General features: G+C 53.6%; 1 protein-coding gene across 1 annotated transcript; it reads right to left on the bottom strand.

Moving 5' to 3' along the window:
- Window positions 1-689: 689 nt before the first annotated feature.
- On the bottom strand, window positions 690-9105 carry Kirrel2 (kirre like nephrin family adhesion molecule 2). The gene is made up of 15 exons (XM_051207563.1): window positions 8863-9105; window positions 8533-8682; window positions 7573-7722; window positions 7231-7391; window positions 6606-6756; window positions 6366-6471; window positions 6134-6282; window positions 5760-5887; window positions 5536-5668; window positions 5196-5296; window positions 4830-5049; window positions 3734-3832; window positions 3368-3468; window positions 2660-2725; window positions 690-1485 (listed from the first exon to the last, which is right to left on the bottom strand). Exons 1-15 carry the CDS (start codon window positions 8912-8914, stop codon window positions 1150-1152), a joined length of 2103 nt encoding a protein of 700 aa, XP_051063520.1. The 5' UTR covers window positions 8915-9105; the 3' UTR covers window positions 690-1149.
- Between the last annotated feature and the right edge of the window lie 2798 nt (window positions 9106-11903).

Below are 11903 nucleotides of genomic sequence, written 5' to 3'. Positions count from 1 at the left end.
AAGTCCCAGTACCCACACTGTCTGTAACTCCAGTTTCAGGGTGTCCATCATCCTCTTCTGGCCAAGGGACCAGGAATATATGTGGTACACAGAAATACATGCAGGCAAAACACCCACACATGCAAAATAAAAATGATAAATCTTTAAAAACAAAAAGAAAAGAAAGTATCTACAGTAGTAAGCATCTAGCAAGGGGCTGAGAAAGGGTAGGATTTTCTCCTACAGACACCGTAAGGCTAGGGTAGAGGAAGGACTGACTATAGAACAATTGTCATGAACCTCTTCATGCATGAAAAACAGGAGGCTCCTCCAAGCACATTTGCTTCTTTTCCCTTCTTCTCCCTAATTAAATATTCTTAGCCCAAGAATCCCCTTTATTTCTTGTTTATTTATTCATTTATTTTAAACACTTATTTATGTATTATGTAGACAGTGTTCTGTCTGAATATTTGTCTGCAGGCCAGAAGAGGGCACCAGATCTCCTTACAGATGGCTGTGAGCCACCTTGTGGTTGCTGGGAATCGAACTCAGGTCTTCAGGAAGGGCAGCCAGTGCTGTTAACCTCTGAGTCATCTTTCCAGCCACCCCCCCCCCCCTTTTACCTCTTTTATTCCGACACCACCCCCACTTCTTGGATTCAGTTCCGAAAGGAATCAGGATAGTGGTCATTTTGAGTTCTCATAGAATGAGCAGCCATATTGCTACACTTTTATTGATCAAAGTTCCCCTCCCTAGGAAAGCCAGGACTGGGTGGGGAAATTATTCCTCTCATCTTGATTTGTTTTATGCTGTCATTGTTCTTGATGCAGATGGTCGCTTTCAAATATTTTCTGTACTGCCTAGAAATGCCTTCCATCCATGCCCCTAACTCCCATCATATCCTGTCCTTGCCTCTCTGCATTTTGAATGCCACCATTTTGAATGTCTTTCTCCCAGGAGGATAAATGAACACAGTGGTCATATTGCTTCTACTTGGAGCATGCCCTTTGGCTGAGCCTACTGGGCATCAATGGTCCTGACGGCTGTTTCCCTCCTTTGGGGTTCAGTTTTGGAGGACTCGGTCACCAACTCGTTCTGAGTCATCAGAACGCTGGACAGCACAGGATGGCAAGTCGGTGGTCTTGAGACGCTTCAGTTAGAGAGATGTCTTCACACATGCGTCTGAAGACGCTGGTGGCTGGGTAGAGACAGGGTAGCATAGGGGAAGGGGGGAGTCCCAGAGCTCAAATCTGGGGGTCCAAAGGATGTGGGCTTCATGTAGCTGGTGAAAGCACGGGGATGAGGGGTGGTGAGGTACCCGGCCCGTGCTCTGTACAGTCTGCAGGGGGGTACTAAGTCCAGGTGTGGCTTGAAGTCATAGTAAGTAGGAGTCCCTGGGAGTCCAATCGGAGACGGGGGTGGCAGGAAGAGGCCTCCTCCGGGGGCTTCCCCAAGGCTAAGGCTCACGCTGACTCCTCGCACCTTGTAGTAACCGTTGGTTGGATCCTGGGGAAGAAGAGAGACTTGGTACGGAGGAATGTGAGGGTGTGGGAAGGGAAGGGTGGAGAGACACACAGAGCTACAGCCAGACCTAGAGAGAGGCGGAAAGCAGGGACAGCAGGAGCAGAGACTCCAAGATAGCTGGGCAAAGAGACTCCAGAGACAGGGGAAGTGCTGGCTTCTAGAACAAGCTGGGACTGGCTGAAGTTAAGGAGGGAGGGAGGGGGAAGGAAAGAGGGAGGAAGGGAGGGAAGGAAGGATGGAGGACTTCAGGTCAAGAGAAAAGCATGATCAGGTATAGACAAGAGGCTTTAACTGCAGTCAGGGATGCAGTTCAGTCGGTAGGGTGCTTGTCTAGCGAGCTCAAGGCCTTCGGCTGGATTCCCAGTGCTACATAAACTCAGTGTAGTGGCACATGCCTTTAATCCCAGCATTCAGGAGCATAATCAGGAGTCCTAGATCATTCTTGGCTACACTCTCAGTTTGAGGCTAGCCTGAGGTACACGAGGGAAGGGGGCGGGGGCTTTAGACCGGGGGCTGGGGTTGGAATCAATGTGTGAATCTTAAGATGGGACTTCAAAGCAGAACTGTCTTTGGGAAATGTGATGTTAGGGAGGGACCAAGTGAGAGGAAGGTTCCCGGCTGGTAGAGAGCAGCCAAAGAGACACCTAGAGGCATGAAACACGGTAGATGGGGAAAGAAGGCCTGGAGACCAAGGCGAAAAGATAGACAACTTAAGCTGAGACTCTGCAGCCTGTAAACAGTGAGCTGCCCAGGAAGAACTAAAGGTAGTTTTTTTGTTTTGTCTTGTGTTTCTTTTCAAGGCAGGGTTTCTCTGTGTACAGCTGTCCTGGAACTCGCTCTGTACACCAGACTGGCCTCATAGAGATCCTCCTGCCTCTGCCTCCCACGTGCTGGGATCAGGGGCGTGCACCGCCACCTGGCAAAGGTAGGTCTTAAGGTGACGGAATCAAAAGAAGGGGACTGAAACGGGGAAGCAGCCAGGTGTGGTGCTGAGATCTGAAGTCCTAGTTTGTAGTCCCGGCACTCCGGTGGCCACAGGACAAAGACCAAAGCCAGCTCTACAGAATGGGACCCTGACTCCACCAGGCTTAAAAAGAGGAAGTGGGAAGAGGGGGAGACTGGGTGACGGGCAGTGAGCTCCTCCCCCCGTACTCACCGTTGTCTCCAGAGCCTCCTTTTCACCCAGAATCAGGTCACTGTGGTCGGGGTGCACAATGGGACCCTGAGGCAGGAAAAATAAATGGGAAGTCATGCTCAGAAGGTCATCTGTCCCACCACCAGACCCCACAGGCATTCTGGAGGCCAGGCTGCAGGAGAGAAGCTAGACTCAAGACAACAAAGAAGGCTAGAAGGTCACAGTGGGGGGTAAAGCATACTGCAGTTTTGAGGATGCCATGGGTCTAAGATTATCCGGTTAAGACTGGAACCAGGCTGGCTATAATGGCACACACTTTAATCTCAGCACTCAGGAGGCAGAGGCTGGAGGACCTCTGGTTTGGAGTTCATGGAGTGAATTGAACTGAGGGCCTTGAGCATGCTAGACAAGAATTCTACCAATCAAACCACATCCCTAATCCCAGTTAAAGCCTCTTGTCTATATTTGATCATGCTTTCCTCTTGACCTGAAACCCACCCTCCCTCCCTACCTCCCTTCCTCCCTTCCGGACTCAGCCAGACCTTGCTTGTTCTAGAAAGTCAGTCTGGTCTACATAGCAAGTTCTACGGCAGCTGCAGCTACATAGAGAAGCTTTGTCTCAAACAACAACAACAAAGCTAGGACTATACTTGAGTTTGAGGATGGAGTAGACTAGGTCATTATTTTGGTCTGGAAACACAGTCGAATACAGACACCCAGTAATCTCACCCTGTCCTCACTGCTGCCAGTCTCCTCCTCAGGGCCTCGTGAGCTGGAGCCATCGCTGCTTCCTGGGATCCGAACCAAGTTCTTTTGCTTAGAGAAAGAGCCTGAGGTCCAGGATGGTGAGAGGTGAGAGGCAAGTGAAGTCACATTTTGTGAAGACCGATACTTGGGAACAGAGCTGACTGGGCAAAACAGGCTAGGAAGCCTGGAAACGAAGGAGAACCCTGGCCTGGGACAGATGGAAAAGAGATAGGGGACCCGGAGTAAAGTGAGTCAGGGCTAGGGAGGGGACTTGAACCTGGGATAAGATGAGCCCTGTGCAAGCTTAGGGAGGCAGGAATGGAGCCAGGACCCAAGGCTGATACTTGCCATGACGCCAGCAGCAGAGGGCCACTCCGGTGATGACCATAAAGAGAGTGGTGGCTGCAGAGACTGCTCCAGCCACAATCCGTATGGTGGGCAGCAAGTCTGTAAGGAGCGGATGAGGTGTCCTGAGAAGGCTGGTAACAGGGAGTGGGGCTCAGGGACTGAGATCCCTGGATTCAAAAGACTGCCAAGTTTAGGATTTCCCCAGATGTGCAGTGTGCTAGGTTTGGTGTCTGAGGACCCAAGAACTGAGGGATTCACAGTTTGGGAGTATGTGGATTTAAAGTCCCTTGGTGAGTCACAGCTGTAATCACAGCACTTGGGGCAAGGCAGGACTGCCAGTAAGTTCAGGGCCTGCTTGGGCTGAGACCCTGTCTCAAAAAACAAAAAATCAGTAATAAAGGAACAGGACTGGCAAGATGACCCAATGGGTAATGGTGCTGAGTTCGATCCTGGGGACCCACATGATGGAAGGAGAGAGCTGACTCCTACAGAGTTGTCCTCTGACTTCCACATATGCACTGTGGCAGGAGTATGCCCCTCAATCAACCGATCAATGTAAGCAAACACCCTAACCTTAGAATGTCAGCGTCTTCTATTTTACAATTTCCCAGATTTGTGGATTCCTAGTATGGTATGAGGGTGTCAGATCTAGAACTGGAGTTACAGACGGTTGTGAACTGCCATGTGGGTGCTGGGAACTGAACTCAGATCCTCTGGAAGAGCAGTCAGAGCTCTTAACCACTGAGCCATCTCTCCAGCCCCCACTTTTCCTTTGTATTACATTTCAAATGTTATTGTATGTACGTGTGCGTGCGTGCGTGCGCACTACTGTGTAGGTATGGAGGCCAGAGAACAACTTTTGGGTATTGGTCTGTCCTACCTTAGGGGTTCTGAGGGCTGACCTGGGGTCATCAGGCTTGATGGCAAGTGCCTTTACCTGATGAACCGTCTCACTGACCTAGTTCTGAGATTCACTACGTTTGGGGAGTCTTTGCATTTGGGACCCTTATAGTTTTGGTGGCTTCCATCTTGTGAATCACTGTGTCTGTGGGATTTGAACTCTCCAGGTCTCAGGATCTTTGGGGCGGTAGCTTACCTCTGCGGCCCAGGTGGACCTCGGTTCGTCCCTCACCCAGCCGATTCCTGGCACTGCAGTTGAAGCCCCTGGTAAAGTCAGACTCCTGGGTCCCCGAAATGTGTAGCACGGAAATAAGGCCTGGGCCCTGTGCTCCCTCCACTTCCGGGGCTGGGAAGGTCTCCACCAGGAACCTGCCTAGTGAACCTGCCTCCAGGAAGCCCTCATCCCAAGACCAAACCTAGGAGTCAGAAGCAAAGGAGATCAACTAGGAGCCTGGGGAAATACAGAGGGGCTGGTGGGATGTGGGAGAAGATGTCAGTGTCAGGGGCCGGAAGGCAGGGATCGTGGCTGGTTTGTTAGACGGGAGAGGGATCTTCTCCTTACCACGGAGTCCGGCGCGGGGGAAGCTAACACCATACACTGGAGGCTTGCAGGGCCCCTGAGGAAGGCTGGCTCAGGGTGCGGGGCTGTCACTCTTGGGGGAGCTGGAATAGAAACTATGGACCATGAAACAGAGGTCTCAACCTCTCCAAAACCAGTTCTGAATGAGGCGAGGTCACTGTGGTTTCACCCTTAAAAACACAGGCCATTTTACAGACTAGGATAGGCTTGTGTCCCCTTCAACAGGTCCAACTCCAACACTCAGTCCCACAGCCCATAACTTCCTTTCTGAGCCACGGCCTCTGGGCCCACCCCCTACCCCAAGACACTCGGGGTCTCTCACCGTTCACTGTCAACCTCGCATGTGCTGTGCCGCCTCCCAGACCAGAGCTCCGTGGCTCAGCCCTGCACGTGTAGTCACCTGCATCCTCCAGGGCCACGGATGGAAGACGCAGCGTGGGCCCCGAGCTCAGCACCTGGCACAGAGAAGGGGCATCAGAGACAAGACCCGGGGAGGCAGCCCGGCCCACTTCCAGATACACTCACAAGTCCCAGGTCGGACTTCACCTGGGAGCTCCCGAGGCGGGTCCAGGTAATCCGTGGAAGTGGGTTCCCTCGCCAGGCACAGCTGAAGGAGGCATCTCTCCCCACGTCCACGGACATGGGCTTTGGTTTTGCCTGAAGAATAGGTCCATCTGGAGGAGCGAGAGGAGTGGGTTGGAATGAGCCCCTGACACAGGTTCAGCTACTCCAATACACTAGTAGGTACAAATGTAGGTATCCAGGCAACACCCTCCACTTGAGTCCCCAACAACAAACCCCGCCTCCTCCCTCTCCCCGTTAGGTTGCTCAGACCCAGCCAAACCTCTACTTGCTCCAGCCTCGCCTCCTAACACAACCACGCCCACCTCGGCCACACCCACGGCCCCGCCCCTGCTCACACTGGACTTCCAGAGCTGTGCTTCGGTTAGCGCTTCCCACCGCGTTGCTGACCTCGCAGGACACCGGCTCAGTCAGGAACGTGGCGTCTGCTACGACCTCCAACCTTGGCCCACGCGCCCCAAGCACCGGGGATCCCCCCTTCGCCCACCTGCGGAGGCAGTGGCGATATTAATGTCGCCCTATCCCTTCCTCAGGCTACCCTGCTAGAGACAAGTGGCATTTTCTTGTTACCTGTAGCCGGTGACAGGAGGCTGGGCAGTGGCTCGACACAGGAAAGTCACCTTCTCTCCCTCCTGCACAGTCTGGGGCTCAGCAGACAGAGTCACCACGGGGGGATCTGTGTGAGTAAGGCAGGAGCCGGACTTTCAGTCCCCAACTCCCCCCCCCCCCGTTATCCCTGTGTGTCCTCCTTCTGCCCCTTCCTGTTGCGTTCAGGCCCACCATGGTCTTTCCATGGCCAACTGCACTCACACTGCAAGGTCAATGTAACAGCTGTGTCCTTCCCTGTGGGCAGGGCCTGGCTCCGGGCTCTGCAGATCAAGGTGGCTCCATCATCGTGACTGGAAGGGGTCAGGAATAAAGTGTTTTCCACTGTCCCAGTGGTCTTGTCCTTCAGCGTGGTCTGGAGGTGATAGACAATAATAAGTTTTTTCTTTTGTGGACAGGGTCCCACTATGAAGCCAAGGCTGGCCTTGAACTCATGATCCTCCTGCTTCAGTCTCCTGAGTGCTGGGGTTATAGGTGTGTATTACCACATCCCATGTTAACAATGATTTCATCTATAGCTTATCAAAGTAGTGCTGGCAATGTATTGGATACTTTTAGACATTCACGTGTTTAATTTAATTCCTCATATTATCCTATTAGGTAACACTATTATTTTTTTCCTATTATATAGATAAGGAAACCGAGGGACAGAGAGATTAAACACCATATACAAGAGCGAGTAATTAACAAATGACTGAACCAGGAAGGCTGGCTTTTGATCTGAATCATATTTCAACCCTGAATGTCTGCCATTCCCTCTAGTCTGTGATCAGAGTGGCCCCCAAGTCTCACTAATGAGCAAAGAATGGCAAAGCGAGTCAGACCCAACCTGGTGGAAGGTGGTCCCATCCAGCCGGATCCCATCTCGAAACCACAGCAGTTCAGGGGCGGGTTGGGCATCCCCTCGACTCCGACAGGTCAGATTCCCAGGAACTCCAGCAACCAGAGACACGGAGGGCCCGCCTAGTACCTGGGGGGGTTCTGGGGGAACTGCGCGGCAGATCTGAGTCAAATTGCTTCCTGGAAGCAGAGCTCCTGATTCTTTCAGCTCCACCCACCACTCCCCTAGGGGCCCTACCCCCCCACACACACACACCGAGTAGTCCTAGCTGTCCCCACTCCGCAGCTCCCAAAGCACAAATGGGCTGGGTCCTCGCCCGCCCGTCCTCACCCATCACATGCAGTTGGGCAGGCCGTGACCGGAGGCCTGCCTGTGAAGCCTGGCACTCATACGATGCTTCATCTTCCAGTTCCACGGGCTTAATGTGGAGGTCATGCTGGCCACTGGCTGCACTCCCTGATATCCAGTATCGGGACCACCCTGAAGACAGAAGAGACCATACGGAATTCTGAATTCCTGGCCTTAAGTCTTTATCTCCAGGAATCCCAGAGAGCAAAGTAAGAACCACACATTCCATGCTAAAATACTTATATTAAAACGTATGTGCTGGGGCCAGGTCTGGTGGTGCACTCGGGAGCACGACAGGCACAGGTCTCTGAGTTCGAGGTCATAGGGGATTCTGGCTGGCCAGAACTACATAGTGAGACACTGTCTCAAAAAGGAAAAAAAAAAAAAAAAAAAAGTGTGTGCTAGATTCAGAGAAATTCTAAGTCTCCTGCCAATTTTTAGTAGCCACAAATTTGGAAAGTCAAATTCCCATCAAAGTTCGGTTAAGTCAGATGTGGGTGGTGCCTGCTTGTAATTTCAGCACTCAAAAGGCTGAGGCAGGAGGATTTCGAGTTTGAGGTCAGCCTGGCTGCAAAGGGAGGCTCCAACTCAAGCAACAAAACAAAACAAATAACCAAAATAATAGCTAAAACACTACCTTTCTCCCACCATAGTGGAAAGTTAAAGGGGGCGGGGTTCTGAGGAGCTCACAATAGCCTGTGCATTAATTACACGAGTGTCTGTAATTATTGGTAAACTGTCTGTGCATTTATATGATGTTTTAGAATAAAAAATGATAGTCCCCAAACATAAGGACTCGCCCTCCCCAAAGAATCCAATCATTCAAAAACTCGGGATTCGGTGGGAGCCCACCAACCTCCAAAGTTGAAACCATCAGATGCAGCCCATGCCCAGCCCCTCTGCGAAGTTGCCGGCCCTTCCCAGAGTAGAGAGCAGACTCACCTGGAAGGTCTCTTTCGCCCCCTAGAGCCAGCCCATCCTTCGTCCACTGCACGAGCCCCCGGTATGCGCCCAGAGCGCAGGGCAGCCGAGCTTCCTCTCCCAGCAGCACCACCATGTCCTCTGGCTGTTGCAAGAAGTTAGGCAATGGGCCTAGGGACAGTACAGCTGAGCTTAGATCAATGAGCCCCTTATTCAAGACCCAGGGGGGTACAGTCTCCAAAGCTCTTTCTCCTTCCTCAGGTCAGAACCGAGGCTTCCAGAGTTCTGTCACACCCAAGACTAGAAGCCCTTAGTCCACTTCTCCCAAACAAACAGGTAGCGGAGGGGTACCTGCAAGTCCTCTGAAGCAATAGAGGAGGACGAGGAGGGCGTGACCCAGCATCCCGGGTGTGTGTACCCCAAGATCCCGCAGGCTTAGGGTTGCACTGACTCCCCTCCAACTTCTTCCTTGACAGCACGCCTCTCACCACGCTGGACTGGAACCTCTTTCTGCACCCCGCTCTTCCCCGCCAGGATGGAAGATTCTGAGTCTAGCCTGGAGTCTCTGAATTCCTGCTCATCCACAGCCTCCGATACTCTCTGTACCGCACCGGTTGCAAGCCGGGCTAGAGACCCGCGGGAGGGCGGGATCCTACTCGCTCCGCCCCCTGAATACCCGCCCTCTTCCCATTGAGAAACTCCCGCGGCTTGCGTGCCAAAAGCTTTGGGCACTCTGGGTCGTGGGTCGCGCAGCAGGAGGGCGCCCCTGAGTTACCAGGGGGTCTGAGAGCTGGAACACCTGGGTCCAAGGAGGGGGACCCTGCTCGAGTTGGACACCTGCGCCCTGCTGAGGTTGAATGGGAGGCGGGCATGAGGAGGAGGAGAGTGGAAGAAACTTGCTCAGCCCGGACCCAGGAGGGACTGAGCTGAGTGGAAACCAAGCTATAAATGGGAACCCCTGGGACTTCGCCAGTTTCCGAGCCCTGGGGAGGCGGGGCCCAGTCTCCCATGGGCCTGCGGGTCGGGGAGAGGGCACCCAGGTGCTAAAGGTCTATTTGGGAGCCATAAAAAAAGAGGGATTCAGCTCCCTACTTCCCCAAATATGCCCCCTGCTGCCTTGTTATAGCTGCAAGCTGTAACACACCCTAGGATGTAGGAATCCAGCCCCGCCTCCCGATTTCGTCCTTTCCCAGAACTCCGCAGTAACCACCGGTCCCCTCTCTCCGCCTAGCCGTCCCGGGCCCCTCCAAGTGGTTGCCAGGCGACGGCTGGGAGGCGGCAGTACGCTGACTCTGGCAGGCAGGGAGGCTGGGAACCACACAGCTTGTCCTGACGGCTCCCGCGCAGCCCAGCTGGGGCGTTCCCACGCTGCGCAGCTGGCAGGGCAGGTGGGAGGGTCCCTGAGCATACTGAAGGGTCTGGGGGTGGGTGGGGGCTGGGAGCCCGGGCCTTACATTCCTGGACCTATCGGAATTAAACGACATTCAGGGCTCAGGAGTGGTGTGTCTGTCTAAATGTCAGAGTGGGGTTCCAGGAGGGAGGGGACGGTTCAGAGCTCTAATGGCTGAGACTCTGATGGCCCTTGCAGCCTGCAGTACGGTGCAGTCGCGCCAGGTTCGGAATATCTGGTCTTGAGTCTTAGAGCTACTGGATTTAACAACGGATCTCACTCTCACTCACTCCCACTGGCCCAGGAGGATTGGAAAACCAACAGCTGTGCTGAGTCCTATAGGAGTGATGGGGGCAGGGGGAGCTCGAGATGAAGGCTCTGGGAGACCCCATGCCTGGCTCTGGGGAATCCGAACAACCCCCCCCCCGTTTTGAAATAGGACAGGCTTGAGCCCAGGACTTCGGAGTCTTGGGGAGGAAGTCAGGTGATGAGGTGTTTTTCCAGACACCTGACATAGCTTCCCTTCTTGGCACTCTGGGGCCACAGGCATGGAAAAATGGAGAGCCTAGAGTCCCCAGAGCATTCGGAGCAGGAAAACAGCCAAGGCTGAGTGAAGATTTGTACTAATTAAAGGTTCCAGCAAATGACAGCTCTACACCTTGGCCTCCAAGGGTACCATCTGGTAAAGGCCCCATGGCAGACCCTCCATCCGTTAGGTCTGCATGCAATCCATTTCCTAGGAGGTGTTGAGGGGGTTAGAGAAGGGAATGTTGAAGGAGGGTAATGAATCAATAATGGGCGTGGGTGAGAGAGAAAGACCAGAGGTCTCAGGCTTGGTAGAAAGCTGCGAGGGGATCAGGCCAGATGCCTGGTTGCCTCCTGGAGGAGAAGCCTCGGTGGGGTGGGAGGTTTGTAGGGCATATGGGGGATGGGGACAGTTGCAATTCCTGCAGGAGATAAGCAGGCAGAAAGGGCTTATCCCAGACGAATGCAGCTGTGCACCCGGGTTGGGAAGGCAGGCCAGCCAACATATGGTTCTAAAATTCAAAGGTCACAATCAGGCCCAGAGCCAGGGACCTGCATAAGAAAGGCACAGTATATATTGAGTTCCTGTTACTGAGTGACAGTGGGGGAGGACAGAAATGAGGAGGGGAGGGGGCAGAGAGAGGAGGAGAGGGAAGAGAGAATCAAAGAGATGGAGAAGAAAAAGAAGATAAATCACCCTGGCTAGAGAGACACACACAGAGAAAGTGGAGGGGTTGGGAACAGAAGGGCTCTCCCATGGCCTCGCGACTCAGATGCTCCAGCTCCCAGGGACCTCCCATTCTGTATTTAACTCTCTGAGCTCTCGAGCTTCACAACACTGGGGTCTGTGGACGTGGTCCTACTGGCTGTCCAGTGCTCTCTGCACACCCGTATCAGACACCCCCAAATGCTCACAGATGAAAATCCGACTCTCGACTCCCCCTGGAACACCCACTCTCACACCCACGTACACACAGTTGGCTTCCCTCTCTCCCACGGTTCCAAACAACATTCTTGCACATTCACCAGCCCAAGTGTCTGGTGCCAGCAAAGGGGAAGAACGGACTGCCACAGTCTGGGCTGCAAAGAGCAAGGGTGGCTGCGGCTGTGGTGGGGTGCCCTTCCCACACACACGGGCCCAGTTCTGTAACCCATCCCAAACTGGGAGATGGCCTGGTCAGACCTGCTCTCCCAGGCAGGACCTTAGGGTCACTGGAGCTGGGGAGGCACCAGGAATGTTCTTGGCATGTGCTGACAGGGGACTTCACTGCTCTGCTGGGCAGACTCAGGAAGGACTCAGGAGAAGCAGCAGTGTGCGCTCACACTGGGCCCAAGAAACAGCTCCGCACTGTGACTGACTTTCTGGGTTCATGAGCTTGCTAGACCCCAGAGCAGCCAAACAGCCAAGGAGCTGAGCGGCCAGTCCTCTTTGAGCCTGTGAGTGGGCGAGAGGGAGACAGCAATAGACCGTAAGAGA

Source organism: Phodopus roborovskii, unplaced genomic scaffold, assembly GCF_943737965.1.
Source record: "Phodopus roborovskii unplaced genomic scaffold, PHOROB, whole genome shotgun sequence".
Lineage (NCBI taxonomy): Eukaryota > Metazoa > Chordata > Mammalia > Rodentia > Cricetidae > Phodopus > Phodopus roborovskii.
This window is presented reverse-complemented; position numbering and strand designations above follow the sequence as displayed.